The 22,427-nt window shown below is 38.0% G+C and overlaps 1 protein-coding gene across 5 annotated transcripts in view; it reads right to left on the reverse strand.

Moving 5' to 3' along the window:
- Positions 1 to 2,721: 2,721 nt before the first annotated feature.
- The window catches only part of ZFX (zinc finger protein X-linked), a 44,424-nt gene continuing 24,718 nt past the window's right edge, over positions 2,722 to 22,427 (reverse strand). For 3 of the 5 annotated variants that reach the window (XM_081043804.1, XM_081043803.1, XM_081043805.1), the window contains exons 4-8: positions 10,544 to 10,693; positions 10,199 to 10,342; positions 9,677 to 9,829; positions 9,000 to 9,140; positions 2,722 to 8,218 (exon numbers count right to left, since the gene is read on the reverse strand). In XM_081043804.1, coding sequence (XP_080899930.1) covers positions 7,035 to 8,218; positions 9,000 to 9,140; positions 9,677 to 9,829; positions 10,199 to 10,342; positions 10,544 to 10,693 — 1,772 coding nt within the window. In that variant the 3' untranslated portion in view covers positions 2,722 to 7,034. The remainder of the gene's footprint in view (positions 8,219 to 8,999; positions 9,141 to 9,676; positions 9,830 to 10,198; positions 10,343 to 10,543; positions 10,694 to 22,427) is intronic. The other 2 variants (XM_081043807.1, XM_081043806.1) reach the window with 1 other exon arrangement.

A 22,427-nucleotide genomic window follows, 5' to 3' on the forward strand; every position in this document is an offset into this window, starting at 1 on the left:
CTCCCTCCACAACTAGATTGAAGGACAACGACTTGGAGCTGATGGGCCCCTGAGAAACACACTGTTCCCCAATATTCCCCAATAAAATTTTTTAAAAATCCAAACAAAATTAAAACAATACAAATATCAGAAGAAAATCGAGGCATATTTTTGTAGAAGCTTGGGGTAGAAAAGACCTTTTTAAGTAGGACAAGAAACCCCAGGAATCATAAAGGGAAAGAAGGAAACATATTTGATTACACAAATTTTTAAGATTTGTGTATATCAAAAGGCAACATAAACAAAAACAAGATAACATGGACTAGAAAAATGTGCAGCAACATATTAGAAAGCTAATTGGCCAAATATACAAAAGACTCTAAATAGAAAATGGAGCATGCGATTTGAACGGGTGATTTACCAAAGAGAAAATTCAAAGGACTATTAGACATATGAAAGTATTACTTAACTCCACTAGGAGACAGGTCAAAACAGATTAAAACCATGATGGCATGGAGAGAGAGAGGTTTTCTTACCTGTGGTACTGCTCTAACATCCACTGTTTGTAAGACCGAGGATAATGGTCCCTCCCATATATTTCTGTGGGAGTGTAAATTGCTACAAGCCTGAAAACTTCCATATGCAACAAATATTTCTTTAGCAACTGCTACATACCGTGTTGTTCTAGGTGAACAGCAATGAACAAAACAGACAAAAATCTTTGCACTCCGGGAATTTACATTCTAACAAAAAATAATTTGCTAATATCTAGTAATTTTTGAAATAGCACATATCCTTTCACTTGGCAATCACGTCTTGGGGGAATCTATCCTACAGAAATCGAAGCACAAATGTGTAAGGATTATATGCACAAGGATAGTTATTCTAGCGTTCTTGCAGTGGCAAAAAAACTGCAAACAATCTAAATGTCCATCAAAAGGGGAATAGTTGACTAAATAACGGTGGGCCATCTCTGGAAAGTTATTCAGCTATTAAAGAGAATGAGATAGAACTTGGTCTACTGTCACAGAGGGCTGGATACGAAATAAGTGACTTCCAAAGATGCGTAATCTCATTTTAGTAAAAAAATTGCAAATGCCCCCAAGCTTCCTCTTGCTATTTCCATATCTTTCTTTGTAGTTTTGTATGAGCATGGAGGGAAGGCGTAGTCTGTTAACTATGATTACTTCAGTATAATCAGCTTGGAGGAAGTATGGAGGCAAAATCATTGTCTTTATACTTAATTTGTGTTGTTCCAACATTTGTTACATGTATTTCGTAATTGAAAAATTGAACAAAGTTAAAGCTCAGTAAAGACATTTTTAAAAGGATAATGTTCCGGCTGGCGGGATTGAGGCGGGAAGGCATTTTACTTTCTTCTTTGTACCATTCTGAATTGTGCATATTCTCTCCAAAAAAAATGTGCAGAAAAATTTTAAGGCAACCAACAGATATGGAAATACTTGATGTTTGGAAAGAAAATTGCTGAACATAGAATCAATGTTGTGGTTACAAGACAGTTAAAAGATTTATGTGTATGGACTAAGATTGGAAAAGAACAAAGATGAACAACCCCTTTAATAAAGCAAGTCACATTGTGGGTGATCATTTTTCCAAACTTTGGTATGAAAACATGCAATAAAAATAATCCACAAGGTTTCCATCTTTGCAAAGTTAATTTGCCCTTTAAAAAAAACTGTTTTTGAACAAAAATTAAAGCATACTGCCCTGGGAGAAACAGGAAATTAACCTTCAAAATTCTGTCACAACCACAAGATGGGACAGTAAAAGTCAACAGGGGGAAATGAACATGTATACACAAGACTAAAGGTGAAAATCTCACTTTACTAGTGGGCTAACGCCAGAGGGCCACTCAGAATTGGACTAACCCTTATTGTTTTATGAGGATGGCATAACGGAAACTCCTCTTCAACTTCCCGAGTCCCAGCCTGGGAGGGCTGGGGAGGCTGCTGCAGCCATTCTCTCACTCGCTCCTGGTGGGACAGCAAGCAGTCTCTCTACAGCTCACGCGGGGTAAGGTGGGCCCCACACCTTCCAGGGACTGGCTGCATCAGTCAAGGCCTAGACTGGGGGGAAACAAATTCGGCCTCTGGGTCTCCCAGTCCAGCTTTACTAGATGAAGTCACACTCAGTTTGTGGTTTCTTGTGTCTATTTTCAATGTGGTTAGAACCCAGAGAGGACAGGTATAATTAGAACCTCCAAAACCACAACAGATGGCTCTGCAATGCTTCCCCTTATTTCAAAGCTCAGGCAAAAGAAAATGGGTTCTGCTTTTCAAGCTAAACACAAGCATGAAGGAAAAGCAGAAACTGGCCTCTGTTGGAAAGCAAAACAGTATGGTCTAGTTAACTATTCTATTTTCATCAATGAGTTTAGCTATTTCTGTGATAAATCACATCATGAATAAACAAATGCCATCTATAATTCCTAAGTAGGCTTTCTGCAGCCAAGTTCCCTAGTGGCTTTACAACATCAGCAGGTCACTACAATGCCAAATCCTGTGTTCACCGATACCAGTAACACAAGAGACCAAGCGAATAGGAAAAACCAAGTAAAGGAAAATCATTCTGGAATTTTACCTCAAACTTAACAGACTAAGAAGTTCCGTCTTATACAGTGTTGGGAATTTAACTGTGTCATTTGTTTCCTCATCTCTGAGTGTTTGTGTGTGTGTGTGTGTGTGTGTGTGTCTACAGCCAACACTCCACTAGGGTAACTTAAAATAGGAATTTATTTACAACAATAGCAAAGATGTCAAAAATAACAGGAACAACATATAACAAATCCAAGAATTATTTTATGAAAAAGGCAGGCAATATATACACAAAAGGTAAAACAAAATCCAAAAGGGCAAACTTAGTTTTGACCTTAAAACAGCCGTAGAATGTGGCAAAATGGTTTTTCAGATATGAATTACTTAACGTTGGGCCAATTAATTACATACACTTTTCAGCTCTTCTGTTTTACGTGCCCTACCTCTGAGTTCTATTTACCTTTACTCATTGACTGGCAGGCTCACACTTTAAAAGGGTTAAACCCAAGGTACAATTTATCTGAGCCCCATTTCACCTTCAACTACTTATTTCTGGCGCGAGTGTGTTCATGTGTGTGTGCATTTGTGTTTCTTGTCCACCACACAAGATGTCGCACCAGTAATCTCTGAAGTTCAAGTGCTCTAAAACAGTGTTTCCCAAACTTGAGCACGCATCAGAATCACTTGGAGGACATGCTAAGTAAGACACCAGATCACTGACTGGGTCCCAAGCCATTTCCCAGTCCAGTGGGTCTGGGTTGGGGCTGAGAATTTGCATGATTAACAAAGTCCCTGGCTGCTGCCAGACACAGAAATCCACTGCTCTGAAACAGCACCCCTTTAAGATTTGAACTGGTCCTGCTTTTTACATGAATCCTAGAATTTCTGGGAAACAAAGGAAATTGTTAATACTAAGTAAGATTCCCAGAGAACAGAGCGATACATGCCTGGGATCAGACTGGTAACGTGTTGTCTGTCAGGCATTCTATCACAACCCAGTTTCTCAATATGCTGATTTTTGTCTGCTTTACAGGCCTGGACAGATGCTCACCATGTCCTCTTGATCATTTACCTCAAGTTTTGATTATTCACTGTTTGAAGGACTAGGCGAACACTTGTTCCTACATAGCTGAAGATCTGCAGGATCTCATCTTTAAAAATCAAAGATGCCTCAAATCTATCTCGTTCTTTTTTAAGGACTGCTGGTAACTTTGACCTAACTTCTGACTTTTATTATGACAATGACCATTCTCTAGTATGTTAATGTCAACTAGAGCCCTCCAAACTGGGCACAAAGGGCTAACTCTAGGGCAGGGCTTCTCCTGTGGAGGTGGGGACAACCCCCACTGATTAAATGTGCTGTGGACTGATACTGAAATGAACTTTAAGTGCTCTCAAAAACTACTTTATGCAAGGGAAATTTATCTCAGGGGAATTAAGAGATGCTAATAAATCCTTTATGAAGATAAAAGAAAAAATGAATTCCAAGGACATGCTCATCAAAGGACTCACCAATCACCTCTTAACTTCTCTGAAATATTACTTGTAACTTAGCAGGGCTGAAATATTATCAGTATTTGCATCCGGGTCAACAAAATTCAAAGCAATCAAGCATTTTGCATTCCACTGCTGCATAAAAGGAATTAAGAAATGGGGAAATGAAAATAATCCACTGCTTTTGATGTTTATTAGGTTTACAAAAACTGTACATATTTTCTTAAGAAAAAGCATTAACTTAGTACTGGTATCAAATAGACTAAACATTCATTAACAGGAAAATATTCTGATTTTTATTTTTGCACGTTATTCTCAAGTACACAATTACAATAATGTCACACATCCCTATATGATTTTCTTTTTATGTATTTTACTTTTTTTACAAAGTGTACAGAGGGAGGGACATACAATATTTAATAGGATATTTCTACAGAACAATAACTTATATTATGTCCTTGTAAAAATCTGTACCTCTTTAAAACATTTAACTGAAACATCCATTTTTTTAGCTTTGCTAATCAAAATTGTTTTAAGAATTAAAACTAGGTTGTAACTAATGTCAGTATATAATAGTGACTACAATTTAATTTTCTCTTTATACAGACAAATACATTTTATCATATTCACTTGACCGAACCCTTAAATACCTTTTAAAGGTTTCAATATTGTGCTTTAAAAACAAAAGAACTGTGTATGATTCCAGACTATGTAAGAGAAATATAAAGTGTGTAAAATGTTGTGTTCTTTATCTTTCAGTTTATTTAAAAAAATATAGTTAAATGACCAATTATTTATACTTTCAAATTTTACAGAATGTTTTAAAATTAATAAATTTTTACTTTCATTTATGTGTTCTTAATTATCTCTGGGAAAAATAAAAAATAAGGGAGATTTTAAAGGTTCTCACAAAAAAACAGACAGAGCTTTCAAGAATAGTACTGCAGGGCAATGAATCACACAATTTTAAGTTACCTTTTTTTAAAAAGCACGTAATAATGGAGGCCAAGAGGGCATAGGAGCTCCCACAGGGATAGGCCCATGCCTTGGTTTTGACTGGCATTCAGGTTGGAGTTCATACCAGCCCAAAGTACTTGATTTAGACATGGGCTAAATCAATCTAGCACTTCAGAGGCTTGCCAAACACCAAATATTTAGATTTCTAACCCTATAAACTCTTGAATACAAATATCAAAGGCAAGAGAAAGATGAAACGTAAAAACCTAAAAGCACGAAGCGGACGGAGCACCATAATGAAGTGGCAAGGCAGCTATCCAGTGGGAAGAAAAGCCCTAAATCTCCCATGATGTGCCAGATACTCATGTGCTGATAGCCAACTTAAGGATGCCCAAAAATGTTTTGTTCTCCAACATTTACCTTAACGTAACCAAATTCGAATTAACTGAGTTCATTTTTTATAACTCTGATTCAGAATTATTTGTTTAAAAATGGCAACTCTCAAAGAAACACAAAACTGTGAAAGACTTGGTGATGTTCCAGATAAGGCCTAAGATTTTCCTCATGCACTGAAAACATACCTTTATCTTCTAATCATCAATGCCAACTTGAGTGTTAAGTTTTTTCAAGTTTGCTAACTGTAACTAACAAATAACAAAGCAGGCTGAACTTGCCAAGTGTAAATCATAATTAGCACCCAATCTCTGGTACATGGAGCGGTAGCTTCCGTAGTCCCCCTCGTTTGGTGACACCGAGTTAGTTCCCTCATGGGCTTCTCAGAGAGAACTGAGGGAGGTACATTTGGATACTCAATAACTTTTCAGAAAAATATAAAGGTGTAGAGCTGAAGTTGTATGAAAACATTCTATCTAGAAACATCTTAACTTCTATTTTTTCAATTACCAAAGATATTTAAAAGAAAATATCTTTACTCTTTAAAAATACTAGTGTCCTTATTTTCCTTCTAATTCTTCACCTGAGTAGTCTCTCTGAAGAGCACGATTTACAAAATGCTCTCTCATACATCCCTGCATCTTTCATGTTATTGTAAATTTAATACTTTTCATTATAGATTTTAAACTACAACTTGGGGTTGTGTGTATAAATATGTAAAATAAGCAATACACACAGATACATGTTTTATATATATATATATGTGCATATATATAATTCAGGGTACATTTACATATATAAAGTTGCAAAAGATTCTATGAGCCACAAGTTACCTCTAGGAGATTCCAAAATGCAGTCCTCAATAAGTCTCATTGGTAGCACACAACCATTCCAAGACAAAGCAGCACAGACAGAATGATCAAAATCCAACAGGATCAAGCAAAATTTTTCAATAAAGTTTACTAAAAGTTTGCTACGCTGACAAAAGATGTAAATACTCCAAAGAAAGCCCCCCCCCCAAAGTATATTTCATCTGCTAAACAAAATGAAAAGTAAACACAAACCCAGCCACTGTTCTTTACTCAGCAATGCCAGGGATGCAAAAGCGCAAGTGGAAACTTTCATTGTCACGTAGTCTGAAAAGATTAAGCAAGACAAGTAAATGACAGCCGTGTTAGTATAATTAGACCTGGCGATAAAATCTCCCATTTTATGTTAGTAGATGTCTCTGACAATTTTATTGTGAGAAAAATATAGGGGGGAAAAAATGAGTCAACGTGATTACTTTCGGAGTAACCAATCTAAAGTTAACTTTAAGTTAAATGATCTTAGAAGAGTACCATCAAGGTAAGCAAGGTAAATATTTAAATAAATATAAAACTTCTAAGATAGAAAACTTCAGTATAGAATCAGGGATTACTTTATTAAAAGCAACTTTGCTTGTTGCTGCTTTTCCCCACTGATTAAACAAACTGAATAGAAATCAGAACACACTGTGGAACAAAATGTAAAAAAAAAAAAAAAAACTCAACTAGAGGCAATAATTCTATTTGTACACGGCATAAATCAATATACAGTATTTTATGTGAAAGAGACTGGCTTTAAAATTAATTTTCTGCTTCAAGGCCAACATCTCTGCAAATGTCTGGAGTATTGTTAGGGCAGGCCAACTTCTTTATGATGTCGCATGATGTGCTGGTTCTTTTCTGAAGGTCTTCGGAACCCTTTCTTGCAGTACTCACAACGGTGAGGATAGTCTTTTGTATGAATGGAAATCACATGCCGTTTAAAGCCTGAGGCATCGGTAGTGCTATACTCACAGTACTCACACTGATACACTTTCCTGCCACTGTGTGTCTTCATATGCTTTTTAAGCTCGTTCTGTTGCCTAAATCCCTTTCTACATCTCTTACACCTAAACGGAAGATCTTTTGTATGAACTGAGAGAATATGGCGACTTAGAACAAATGGATCCGCAATCTTAAAGTCACAATGTCTACACTGGTGCATTTTTTTACCCTTGTGGGCAGCCACATGCTTCTTGAGTTCTGAAGGCCTGTGAAAGCCTTTATCACACATGTCACACTTATGGGGGTAGTCCTTCGTGTGAACTGAAATTATGTGTCGTTTCAAATCACTTGAGTTCGAACTCTTGTGGTCGCAATGCAAGCACTGGTGTGTTTTGCTTTCTTGGTGGATAAGAGCATGTTGCTGCACCTCTTTGGTATCTGAGAAAGTCAGGAGACAAATGTCACACTTGAATGGCATCTCTTTACTGTGCTTAGTTTTTACATGCGTTTTCAAGTTAGAAGAGTCTGCAGACCTATATTCGCAGTACTGGCATTCGTACGGCTTCTCCCCAGTGTGGATTCGCATGTGCTTTTTGAGCTCTGATGGGTGACGAAAACCTTTACCACACTCCACGCAAATATGAGGAAAGTTCTTGCTGTGGACCGCCAAAAGGTGGCGATTCAATAACCCTTGTTCAGCTGTCTCGTATTCACAAAACTTACACTTGTGCATTTTGTTGGCTCCTTTTTCCTTATGCACCATTTTGTGAGTAAACAAAGCCCCAGCATGAGAGAAATGCTTCCCACACTCATCGCATTCGATGGCCTTGTCTGCCTTGCTGGTCAGCTTGTGGCTCTCCAGGTGGTTGTGTAAACTTATCTTCTTGTTGGTAGTGTAATCACAGTCAGTACAGCGGTACTTCTTCTTGGTAAGGTGTTCAGGATGGTTTTTCATGTGCCTTTTCAAAAAACCTCTTGACTTAAACTTTTTCCCACAAATCATGCAAGGATAGACAGTCAAGGGATGTCCATCAGGGCCAATAATTATTGCTAAGAAAGGAAAAGAAAGGTGCATGAGTGATCAAACCACGTTCTGTTCTGGTACCTTCAAGAATTTAAAGTGTGTTCTGAACACTATTGGACAAGCACTGCTAAGTTAGGTTATTTGCTACTTAACATTCCTATTACCATTTTTCAACATAAGAGATATAGCAACCTCATCATAAAGAGGAACCTGGTCTGGAAGCTTCATTCAGTAGGACTGTATCAATCTCACTCCCTCCGGTTTAAAAAAAGAAATGAATAAATATGTAACGTCTGTCACTAGTGACTGAAGCTGTATCAATTTGGAAATTGGTGGGAAATTATGCATGAGAATCAAGTTTCATAGTCACAATTTCTGCTTTGGTTATTCCAGAAAACAATTTATGTCCATTTACAGTAAAGCTTGAATATACCTATAAAATTTTTAATATGTAACTCGGCATATGAGAATAGATAGGAATATGTCACATGAACTGAAGTCCCTGTCCTGCTGCTCTGTAAATTATGCCTGCTTTATGCTGACATAATCAGATTCTTCAAATCTATTTACTTGGGGAAAAAAATCATTTTCAATTTTTTCATCCATGTTTGATCCATTCCATTTTATCCAAGGAAATCATTCATGAATATCACTGAATTCTTAAAATTATATTTTCCAATTCAATACACAAAAGCTACATGTGGTCTAGCAGCTGAAATGCCATCACAACACCTCTGTGGATACATACTAGAGCTTCATCTGAGAGCTCGCAAAGCACGCTGCGTTGTGGGACTCATGTGCCCTCACCTGTTTGGTACTGCCTGGAATCAGGTCTTCTCCTTTTCTTTGGTTTTTGTTTAGCCAGTCTGCCGAGCCCAGCAGACTCATCTATGTGCAAGAGGGCACTTGCAGTGCCATTCCGGTTTTCAATTCCATCAGAATTATTACCTAACAATGCGCATTAAAAAACAAAATTATACTGTATTATAAATTATAAAGAATTAGGGATTCTTTATTAACTACAACAACAAAATGTAAAACATGATACTCATGAATGACACAAATTCCCCATTCTAAGTAATGGGTTTCATGACCACATTTATTCTAGTGAGACCGTAGGAAATGGCCTAGCTTCCAAATCTAAGAAACACGTCAGCATTTTGCCCCAGGGACTCCCTTGTTGTCTCCCAAAATTGTAAAGCTTGGGCCAGACATAATCAAGATGAAAAGTTTCAGCTTGAAAGCCTGTGTACTTCTTGCAGTACATCCTTCTACGTAATATACACATGAAGGAAAATCCTGTTAAAAATAAAGACAAAAAGTAGACTTTATAAAATCTTCCTCTACTCTTGTCCAAATCAAATAACCCTTACAAGGTACTGGTATTTCAGATTTCTGAAACCTAAGACCACAGAAAACCGTCTTTCAATCATGAATTCATGTTCAAGAACCAAGTCAACCCTACGAGCTGCTATGCGACTTACCGTACGCTGCTGCCCATGCTATTGGCATAAAGGTTTTGATTTCATTGTCATCGATTTGCTGTTCATGTGCGGCGGCGGCGGCCGCGGCCGCGGCGGCATCTTCCTCTCCTACAATCACTTCCATATAAACTTCATCAGCAATTTCAGCAACATCTGAGTAGAAAATCATATAAACGTTTGTGGCCAGGTTTACCGAGATCCCGGGAAAGACAATTTCATTTGAATGCAGTAAATAGATAAGTACAAAGAAGGTTCAGATGCTCTGTACCTACAACAGCGCTTTCACATAGGAAGCACCCATGTATTTTAGTGAATCATTCAATTCTTGGTTTTCGCCCTAATTTGTTTGTAAAGCAGCATTCTGAGCATACGTAACGAGTCACTGATGTTTACTCTGGAATATGGCAGCGTAATCATCTCTACAATAACGCTACTTGTTTCCTTCAATTACTGGCTGTATTTTTTTAAAAAAAGAGCTACAGGAACATAAAATTGTCTCCCACAGAAAGGCCACCTACTTACTTAAGTCTTCATCTTCTTGCTGAGAGTCATTGACAGTCATATAAACCATCTTTTCCCTTGGCACACGAATACTGCTAGTCTGATCAAGTAGTTCAACTCCATGATCATTCTCAGGCTCGCTCTCCACAATGTCTACGGTGCCACCTATCAGGGAAGATGACAGCTCCAAGAATTCACGTGAAAACTTCATTTCTACCTGTTTTACTTATTACACTTGACATACTTTGCTATTGCTACATTGGAATCCTTGCTTACAAGGCCTCTTCACAAAAGATTTCAAATGTTCTCAATCAAAACCACCCAAAAGTTATCAGGATGTATACTATGCTGAAGGTTTCCTCTTACCTAAGTCATCCTCTCCAGGGTCAGCTTTAAAAATGTACACCTTGATGACTTCTGGGCAAGTGCCATCCACTTTACAAGGATCGATTTCCGACTCTGCGTCCAAGGTCATTCCAGAGGAACCGTCGTGTTCTATTTTGCCAGCATCATCCACTAAAAAGGCAGGAAACACGTTACAAATAATAGTGGATACTTAAAAGGTTACTGTTTTCAAGTCTTTTTCATAAATATAATCTTTAGCCTGACTCACATAAAACTGAATGATTTTTAACTCAACACGCAGGGCATGGTGGGAAATGTGGCCAACGGCTAAGGCAAAGCCTGGTCACGGAGGGCCTTGTGCAACCAGGCAGAGAAGCTCAGACTTGATCCTGGTAAGCTGGAGGCTTCTCAATCTGGTCAGGTGTCAAAATCTCTTAGGGAACTTAAAAACACTGGCCCCAGTGCCAGCAGTTCTACAGAATCAAAATCTATAGGCATGGGGCCTGATATATAGACAGATTTTAAGGTTCCCTGCACCAGGGATTCTGATCAGAGGTTTGAGAACCTCTGCTATAGGTGACGGGACACTTTTAAGCCGATCAGTGACAGGGTAACACTGCCATTTTTCCTACACTATACTGGCCTTAAGAAAGGTAGATCCAAAGGGATCAAGACGTAAAACAAGGATACCACTTGTGAGTCTACGGAAATAATGCAGGCACCACATGGCAAGGCCTCGAATCAGGACAGAGGTAGTACAGACAGGGAAGAGGGCTGGACTTGAGGCCTATCCTAGGACTGAAATGGTAGGACTTGGTGCCCAACTGAAAACGGAACGTGACCGAGGAGCCAAGGATAACTATGCGATTTCTGATTTAGGTAACTGAGTGACTGTGGGAAGAGACGTTAAGAGAAATGAGGAAAAGGATCTTTCTTCCTGCATGTTTAATTACTTTAAGGGCCCTAAAAGCTCTCAGAACTGGTGCCTGCCCCTCTCCCTCTGTGCTCCCAGCATCCTTTGATTGTTTCTCTCCTAGTGTACAATTCATCCCCCACTATCTTTCCACACTGATAGAGCAGAACCTGTATTTTCATTATTCAATCTTTTAAGACAGAGTCTGGTGGTAGATGCTCAGAATATTGATGAATCGATGACTCAATGAATGACTGAGATGTGAAGTCAGCTGCTGGATATTCCAGGCTGAAAGCTAAAGGCCGACAGATCTGGGAGTCATCAGCTCCGAGGTAACTAAGCCTTGCAATCACACAGTGAGACCCTGTAGTGTGAGGCGGGAGTAGACTGAGGAAGTCCTGGGAGTTGTCACAGTTTAAGGGACAAAAGGAGTTCACAAAGGAACCTGAGAAAGGACAGCTAGAGAGGTTGGTGGAAAGTCATGAAGGAAGCTAGGGCCTTAAAAATTCCAAGAAACCCTAGTAATGTGCACGGCTAATGCAGCATGCACGCAAGTCAGGGAGAGACATCTGCACTGCCTGGAGTAATCCAGAAGCCCCCGGTGTTCCTGGTGAAAAGCAGTGCAGTGAAGGCTCGACGGGGTCAGATTAAAGTGAGGGGAGCAATCGGTGGAAGGTGTGGATTTCTTTAAGAAGTCTAACTTAGAATGGAGAACAAAGGGGCAGTAACTAGAATGGGTTGCAAGGTCAAGGCATTTTCTGTTTACCTGATAAAAATAGTCATGCATGCATGATGTGTGGGAGAAAATATACTAGAAAGTGAAAGGCTGAAGCCAGACACAGTGAAATTTCTGGATCAAGATGTCAGAAGAAAAGGGAGATGAAGCTAGGTGCAAAGATAAAGAAATTTTCCTCAACTAGGAGGAGAAATATGCTATCTTTCTGAGACCTAAGGAGGTAAACGTAGATGAGAACATAGCTACTTTGTGTTTAGAGAAAGCGGAAATGCAGAAAGTCGGAGAAGTTCATGGCTGGTGGCTTCAACAGCGGATATGAACTAGGACGCAAGGACTTTGGTAGTTACCAGTGAGTTAAAAGGTTGGGAAGCTAGAGAAAATGAGCTGATCCAGGACAAGCTTAATGACATGAAGAGTCAAAGAGATCAGTTGGTTAAACCCTTTGCGGTAAAAAAAAAAAAAAAAAGGTTCTCTGAACTCTGCACTTAACTACCTAAATTCAAGTTTCTTGACTATGCTTTATAAAAATGGTTTGTAGGGAGAAAGAATCAGCATTATGTCCTTATTTCTGGCCCGATGTATACTTACCCTTTCTCAAAGCTAAATATTTTTATGGCATACTCAGCTGACAGAACCAATGTTGTTTTCTTACAAGTGGCTTTGGAATGTTAAACCGAGAGAGCATTAGAAGGATGAAGATCTCACCAAACTAGCAGGAGAATCCTCAGTAAATTTGTTGTATCTTCAGAGAACTCATCTCTGACAGTTGATATTGTTGATGAAGCTTGGCCTCTTTTGGCAAGACTTGTCAAAACTGCTTCTAACAAGTATTAGAAGATCAAATGTCCTTGTGTTTACAAAGAACAAGGTCAGACTAGCTGTTTTTGTGTACATTAGTTTGTCAGTACTAGTAAGATAAAACCTTTGATGACTGGAAAATCTAATCACTTTGGAGCTTGCAAAATGTCATGTATTTAACTGTAACTTGGAGTAAAAGAACTTTCTGTTTGCTTTCATAAATGTGTGGGAAACACATTTCAAATATACAGGCTTATCTGAGCTGAGCATAGCTATTCTGTCACTTGGCAATGGAGAATTCACCTTTAGAATTTGCCCCAACTCAACCTATGAAATTATTCCAACTATGAAATATAAATAAGTGATTTGTTTAAAAAATATTTTGATGGTCCTGTTAAGTACTCAAAATTTCACTGTGATTTTAAAGCTACCATTAAAAATGAATTTCTAAAAACAAAGAAGGCTTCGATAAAACTGAGTCATCGTACGTATGATTTTTTGTATAAGTGTCGTCTTCTAACGTAGTAATGGAGAACTAGAGCTTTCGAATAAGGCGTCTCCAAAATAGAAGAGCATAATTTCCTGAAATTAAGACTACTTCTAATAACAACTACCATTTACATGGCATTTCACAATTTCCTTAGCATTTCTATGTACTTTTATTTCATTTGATTCTCACCTTTTCCAGATAAAGGCTCTGAGATGGTATGTGACCTGTCCAAACTCAGTGAACTAGTGAGGGGTGGGAGACAGAGTGAGGAGGTGCCTGTCTTTAGAATCCAGACCTTTACTTTTATCTTCTGACTTTTTAAAAAATGTATGTTCACTATGTAAAATTTAGTATTTTAAAAAATTACAAATAGTCCCACCAACCAGATTCCATCATTATGTTAATAAATTTCCTTCCCAGTTTTTTTCCTATTTAAAAAAAAACACATGGCATCACACTTTCCTCAAGCCTTATAATTATCTTTACATCTCATCTAGCATTTTAAGTTTCAAAACTGAAGAAAAATTTGACTTAGCAACAATCTCATTAGCAATAGCAAACCCATAGCAAAATATAGGCATACTTTATAATACTTCAAGGGAGCTTCAGTAAAATCCCCTGAAGACCGAAAATTAGGGGATGGTTATTTGCAATGCTAATAGATACTACAGTATCTAAAAATATAGTCCATTAAGATTTCAGAAAACCCAGTAGTTCCTGGAAAAGAAACATTACTTGGAGGGGAGGAGGGAAAATACACCACTTCAAGTAAATTGCTTGTTAAAGGAACATTGATCTAAAATTTAAAAATCAGCAAAAACTAAGCTTATGTGGAGAACATTTCATGGGGAATCTATACAATAAGGAACAACAGTGGTTGTGACAGATAACACCATTCACCCACCACAACCACATGCCAAGCATGATGCTAAGCCCTTAAAATATACCATTTACTCCTCACAACAACCTTATGAAATAGGTGATATTGTTTTGTTATTCTCACCTCTCTAAGCTTCCAGAAAAATTTCATTACAATTTTTGCCAAGATAGAAAAATACGTTACTGGATTGCAGTGTATATTAACATCATAAAGAGATCCCACTAAACACCGTTAGACGCTGCCCTCTGTCAGCTTTCCCAAAACAAAGGTCCAGGCACCTTACTCTAGCACAGAACGGTGCCTCCATTTCCTAGCCAGTAAAATACAAATTCCCGTCTAGCAACTGACCTCTGACCAAACTGCCTTCAGTTCTGTCTCCCCCAGCAGTCCCCTGACTACTCCATGCACTCTGAACTTAAACAATTTTTTATTTCCATTCCTTTATGTTTCTGCAACTTTGCTTTAAGATACATACATATATAGTTTATTGCCGAAATTATACAGCTTATTATTTAAGAAAAGTATTCTAAGTATAAAAAGGAATTAAAATATGCTCAAAATCCCACTACCTGGAACTATCAATAGAATTTACATATTATTCAGACATTTCTATGCATATTTATAAATAAAAAGATGGAAGTATGAACAGTTTTAATGAAAAGTGGATACTGTAACATGCTAGTCTTAAACAAAAATTACATTCCCATTCCCTGGCTCTCTAATCCCTTGCCCCACCCCTCTTCATTTCATCACACTGGCTTGGCCTAACCACAAACTTGGCTAAATGCAATTTTCCTCTTTGTCTCTGCACAAGCACCTGTGCAGCTCAATCTGGTTGGAAGAGAGAGCAGCACTCTCTCTTTCACTCTCTCTCTCCCTCCTCCCCACTCCCCAGACGGTTTTACTTTGAATTCAAGACCCTGAACCTGCAGTTGACCTTTTCTACTTACCCCCGTTTTCCACATTCTCCTTTCTCCTCAAATCTCTATTACCACCTCCCCATCCTCGCTCTCAGGTGATCTCACTTCACCGGAAACAGAAACAATCAGAAGACCCATTGCCTACAGCATCTACCCACCTACCAGCAACTAAAGCCATGGACTCTTAACTGTAGCTAAATCATCTGTGTTCCTAACTAAAGCCCCCTCCTTACTGCTCCAGCACCTCTCCCCTCTCTACCCCTACACCCTCCAATGGATCATTTTCATTAGCATACAGCCAAAGCTATTCCCCCCACACACACTTAAAAAGTCTCACCCCATTTCTTTGCCGCCTCCTTTTCTCCAATTCTTATTCCATATCCTCTAAACCCACTTGAATCAGGCCCCTGACGTCCCCAAAACTGTTCATCAAGGTCACCCAGGCTCACCCTCATTTGACCTGTCCCAGCAGCACTCTCCTCTGTGCTTCCCTTTCCCCACTCGGCTTCCAGGACCCAAGCTCTGGGTTTCATCCTCCTCCGTCCTTTGCAGGAGCCTCTTCCTGTTGCAAACCCCAGGGCCTTAGTTCTCGGTCTTGGGTTATCTCCAATCCCTCCTTTGGTGATCTCATTCTGTCTCAGAGTTTACATTTCATCTATATGCCAACAACGCCCAATTTTGCATTTCCACTGCAGTCGTTTCCCAAATTCAGATTTGAACATGTCTTTGATGTCTCTGAGACATCTACCTCACAATTAAGTCTCTGCTCAAATGTCATCTCAGCAAACCCTGACTACTTCTGGAGCCCCAAATCTATCTTATTCTCTTTTTCTCCCCAAGCAGTTATCATTTATGCCCGTGTACCTCTGCTAGAATATAATTCTCAACAAGGAAAAGGACTGTCATCTATTTTGTTCACTGATGTATTTCAAGTGCCTACAATACTGCCTGACATATAGAAAGCACACAATGTTCACTTGTTAAATATATGAATACTGATCTTGAAGTAAATGTTTAGTCATAATTAGTTCTTAACCTTGTAAAGAAAACTATAAAAACAAAGTCACATTTTGCTTATACTACATGACTTAATTTTAAAGCCAGTATCTACTGTCACTCTGAAAGATGTGGAAATAAACACATTTATACCCCTCCACTTCCCAATATTTTATAGTTTTATATTAAGTGAATTCAATACTCACTACAAATCCTTTTATCACAATTTCTCCATTCTAGAGTTCTTTTTATTCGTTGATCCTTTGGTTCGCTAGGTTCATTATCAAATAAGGCTGTCAAGAAGGGCTAATGGATACTAGTCTCTGAGTTCCTAAATATTTAAAAATGTCAATCTATGACATTTTGGCCTAGTATAAAATTACTGAGTTACATTTTCTCAGAACTTTGTAGACGATGTTCCACTGTATTCTAACACAGTATTTGTGTGGATGTCCCTATAATGTTTTAAAGTTCACTAAATACTACTATGATTATGGCTTGGTGGTTTCATCATTCTGTCAATTTCTTGAAACAAAAAAGATTTGATCTCTATTTCAGGAAAATTTCTTCCACTACAAATATTTTTCTAGTTCATTGGTTGTGACCCCTTCTTTTGGATTTTTCTTATATGTCTTTGTCTCCTTTATCTGTCTGCTCTACATATCCATCTTCTCCATAATCATTTTTATATCTATTATTTTTTAACCACTTCATTTTTGTGATTTCATAAAGCCCGGTCCTTCTGCCCCTGGTTATACTGAGTTTCTCCGAAAATAAGACCTAGCCGGATCATCAACTCCAATGCGTCTTTTGGAGCAAACCTTCATATGAGACCCGGTCTTATTTTCGAGGAAACATGGTAATAGCCCCTAGAACCGTTAGATTCTAAGCCATTGGACTGTATTGATCTCCAAAGTTTATGCAGTAAACACAAGGGATTGGACTTATTCATTCAGTCATTCCCAGACCACTTTTTATTGGATGTCTACTATGACCAGGGTTGTGCTTAATTAGAAGCTAACATCAGACCAACTGGTCAAAACACCTAAACTGAAAGCCGAGCCCACCACACTCCACATCCGCAGGGGTGCCATTCACACTGCAGCTGGCCAGCTGACAGCTGCGTGCAGCAACCCTGTAGACAGATCTCCAGCATGCCCAAATGTGCTCCGCCTCTAGTTAATGGGTTTGCCATCTGCCCAGCTGCACAAGCCAGAAACCAGACAGGGAGCTTCACACCCTCCCTCTTCCTCAACTCTAAATTTAATCCAAATTCTACTTCCAAAATGTGTCATGAAGCAGTTTCTGCCAAACTCTACTGATAGAAGCTACTTTCAAATTATCATCATCTGTTGCTTACCTAAACAACTCTCAGTGTACTTTTTGTTTCTGATTTTACTCCAATGTCCACTCTCAATACTGCCACTAAGATGACCTTTCTAAACCATAAATCTAAGTATATTATTAATCTGCTTTCAACACTTTAACAGCTCCCTACATCAGAAAGGTAGACCAGGCTTCTTAGTGTATTCAAGGGCCTTTATGATTTGTGCCCTATTTTGCCACTCTTACTTCTTACTGTTTCCTCCATTCTCCTCACCAAAGGCATTTGCACCCCAAATAAAAAGTCTCTGAACAAAGATCTTTCATACCTCGTGCCTTTAAATATGCCCTCCTTTCTGCCATTCCTCCCTCCTCAGCCACCCACCGAACACTGTATTCATCTTTCAAATTGAGTTCACCCCATATTATTTTAAAGATGTAATAACGGTATTATTGGTTTGTTTCAAATCCCTGTCTTTGAGAAATATATATTGAAATGCTTATGAATGAAACAGTATGTCGAATTTGCTTCAAAATACAGGAGGGAGGAAAAATAAACAGGGGGAAAGATGAAATAAATTCATTTATGTCTTCAACCAAGGTTCCACGGAACTTTGGTTTATAACACTGTCATAGCATTTAGCTCACTCAAGTGTACCAAAAATTTCCCACCATTTCTTCCCTTAGTGCTTCCAAAATACTTTGTACATCCAGTTATTGATCTTTTCACACTCAACTGTAATTACCTGTTTCTGTTTGCCTTTTCTCCAAGACTGTGTACTCTTAACAAGCCAGAGATTTTCATTGTTTATCTCTAATAGCTAGCAAGGTTCCCAGCTTATCGTGGCTGATTAATAAATGTTTTTGAATGAATGAAGACATAAGAAAAGTCAACATGGACAATAGTAAAAATAGTTTATATATGATTCCTCTTTTTCATATAAACATAAATTGATAGAAAAACATTTTTGAGGTAGAAAAACAATGGAATAGGGTATATGGAGGCTGTATGGGTGGCTTCTGCTATAAAGAGTTAACTAAGAAAATATTTAACTCTCCTCCAAATTATTTCCTTTGTTGAAATTGGGTATTCAATAATATTGTGCATTTTCGTAATCACTGGACTTCTATTGTGCTCCTCCATCCGCCAATAATCACTATTTATCCCAAACTCTACTATTTTGTAATATTCACTTTAAACGCACAAACATAGAAACACACACACGAAGAAAGGCAGTAGGAGAGTGGAGAGTAGACACTTTGGAATAAAACACACTTGATTTCGAATCTTTATCCTAAGGCTAGCTGACTGTGTAACCTTGGACAACTTACCTAAACTGAGCCTGAGTTACCCAATCTGTAAAATAGTGATCATACGAACATTATAGGGTTGTTGTAAAGAAAATAATATATATTAAGTTCTGGCACAGAGATACTATTTATTAAAGGTTTACTATTACCTATTTTTATTATTACCAACTTGTCACAAATATCCAATTAAATAATCTTTCTTGGGATAAGACTTGTCTTTAAAAAAATTTTTTAATTATCCATATTGACTTGATAGCAATCAAACCACAAATACAATCCTAAACATTTTTCCCCTGAAAAAGAGAGCTTCATTAACAACAAATCTCACCAAACTAAATTACGTCTTCTGATAGAAATGCCAATTGCCTCATGGGTCATTAGAAGATGGATCCGATGAGTCTAAAAGCATTCTGCACACATTAGCACCTGAGCTCTTCCTTTGAAATATTAATTCAAATGGACTTAAATTATATACATGCCACCAGCCCAAAAGAGTTTAATAAGAAGAATTAGTTAAGAACTAAGCAATCTGATGATTTACTAACATTCAGCTTTTATAAAAGTAGTTGCATATTGTAGAAAATAGTGTTTTAAATACAACTTTATCTTAATGAAAAAGTCATTGGCCTTAGAATATAAAAACAGCTAAATGGGGAGAACACAGTTATCACGGTCATCAAAAAGTTTTATTCCAGTTATGGTCTGTACAAAGCAAAATTTCTAATTTTATAATCAACATGTTAAAAATGGTAACATTCCTTCACTTAACCGAACTAGTTTAAAGGTTTCTAAGCTTAAATTACTTGCTATAATTTTTGTTAATTTGTCTCTTTTAAAACTGCTTAAAATAACTGGAAGCAGTATTTTATTAAAATGTATATTAGAAATGAAGCATCATATAGGTTTACATTAGAATAGAGGCTCCTGGCCAAGTGTTTGGTTTTTGGCAGATGGGACCCCACGCTCCAGGGGCCTCTGAGCTGTTTTCTCTGATGTTACCGTTGTCTTCCATAAGAATGCATTATGTCGCTACCACATTCATTTTGCTAATTCTTTTAAAACTGAATTATGCATTTAGCCTGGACTTTAAATTTTAGACTTTAATATTTAGGGTAGTAAATTTTGCAATCCACTCCTCACTCCTGACAGCATGAAATTAGTATAGGCATATAAATGGCATGGAATTAAGAGTCCAGAAATTAACCCCTCATGTGTACAGTCAATTATTTTCCACAAGGGTGCCAAGAACATTCAATGGGGAAAGAATAGTCTTTTCAACAAATGGTGCCAGGGTAACTGAATATCCATATGCCAGAAAGTGAAGTTAATTCCGCACTGCACACCATATAAAAAAAAAATAAACTCAAAATGGATCAAAGCCTAAATATAAGAGCTAAAACCATAAAAATCCTAGAAGAAAACAGGTATAAATCCATATGGCCTTGGATTAGGTAACAATTTCTTAAATATGACACCAAAAGCACAAGCAACAAAAAAAAATAGAGATAAACTGGACTTCATCAAAATTTAAAACTTTTGCGCATCAAAGGACACTATCCAAAAAGTAGAGAGGTGGTCGGTTAGCTCCGTTGGTTAGAGCATGGTGCTAATAACACCAAGATTGCCGGTTTGATCCCCACTTGGGCCACTGTGAGTTGCGCCCTCCTTAAAAAAAAATAAAAAGTAGAGACAACTGACAATAGGAGAAAATATTTGCAAATCATGTATCTTATAAAGGACCTGTATCTACAATATATAAAGAATTCTTTACATATAATACAGAATTCTTTACATAAAGAATTATATATATAATTCTTTTATATATAATAAAAAAAACAAATGGCCAATGAGTAAATGAAAAGATGCTCAATATCATTAGCCATTAGGGAAATGCAAATCAAAACCACAACAGGACACCACTTCACACCCACTAGGACGGCCACAACCTAAAAGACAATATTAAAAAGCACCGCGGAGGATGTGGAGACACTGGGCGTTCGCGCATTGCCGGTGGGACTGCAAACTAGGCAGCGCTTTAGAAAAGCCTGGCAGTTCCTCAAAAGGTTAAACATAGTATTACCACATGACCTGGCGACTCCACTCTTCTGTGTATTATATATAAGAGAAATGAAAACATATGCCCACAAACACTGTACACAAATGCTGATATTCTAGTCATAACAGCCGAAAAGTGGAAACAACCCAAATGTCCATCAACCGACGAATGCACTAAAATACACACCCATGCAACAGATTATTCAGTAATAAAAAGAATCAATAATAAATTTTTTTTAAAGGAAGAAAAGATGTGGACCCAAGAAATACTGCAAAGACGAAACTAACAGGTCATGGTTACTGATTGAATATGGGGAATGATAAACGGGGACAATTCAAATAAAACTTGGATTCATCAAGAAAGGAAACATGGTGCCAGTAACAGAGGGGGAAAAAAGGGAATGAAGCGCTGACACACGCTACAACATGAATGATTGCTGAAAACATCATGCTAAGTGAAAGGAGCCAGTCACAAAAGACCACATATTATAGGAGTCCATTTACACAAAATGTCCAGTACAGGCAAATCCATAGAGACAGAAAGCGGACTGGCGGTTGCTTGGAGTTGGAGGGGATGGAGAAGGTTGTTGGGAGTAATAGCTAAAGGGTATGGGGTTTCTCTTTGGGGTAATGAAAATTTTCTAAAATTGGTTTTGATGATGGTTGCACAAGTTTGTGAATATATAAAACCATTCAACTGCACACTTTAAATGGGTGAACTGTACGCTGTGTGTGTATAGAGCTATTACCAAAAAAGTTACTGCAACACTTACGCTGAATCTAGAATTAGAAAGGAACACCTAAGTCCTGCTCACCTTCTACCAGTGCTAATTAAAAGACGTGGGAGATGTCAGTGAGATCTAGAGTGACATCTCATTGATCATGTTAATATCCGAAGCACTCAAAGACAATTTTGTTTCCTGCAGCTATTGTAAGGCAGTGCCTGACTCATCATCACCCGATCTTTTCCAACTTTCCCTACTGTACAAACTGATGTTTCACAAAATAGTATCTTGACTATGCAGCTGCAAAGAGAAACTCCAGAAGGTTGAAGACCACTGCAAAAAACTTAGGGATGTCTGGTAGCTGTCTCAGATGAAGAAGGACTAAGAAACAACTTGAATAACTAAACAAGGGCTCGACTCAAACACTTCACCTCTCAGAGAACCAGAAAACTCCTAAGCACTATAAAGCAGTACTACCGTATCTAGCTCGACCAGAACCAAATAAGAGCCAACAGCTACGGGGAAGAACGTTAATACCTCGGGTGAGGCATGTTGCCCGCAGACTTGCAGCTGTGGCGTTTATATACGCATTTATTCAATACATATATCACAACTAATATGCATAGGGTTTGACATGTGATACATGAGTGGCTAAGATGCAGTGGACAGTTCCTGTCCTCAAGAAACGTACAATCAATTTAGAAGGAATCATAACATCTAAACTGCAGACTAGATAAAGAGGTCACCCTGACCTCAAA

Source organism: Rhinolophus hipposideros (assembly GCF_964194185.1).
Source record: "Rhinolophus hipposideros genome assembly, chromosome: X".
In the NCBI taxonomy this organism is placed as follows: domain Eukaryota; kingdom Metazoa; phylum Chordata; class Mammalia; order Chiroptera; family Rhinolophidae; genus Rhinolophus; species Rhinolophus hipposideros.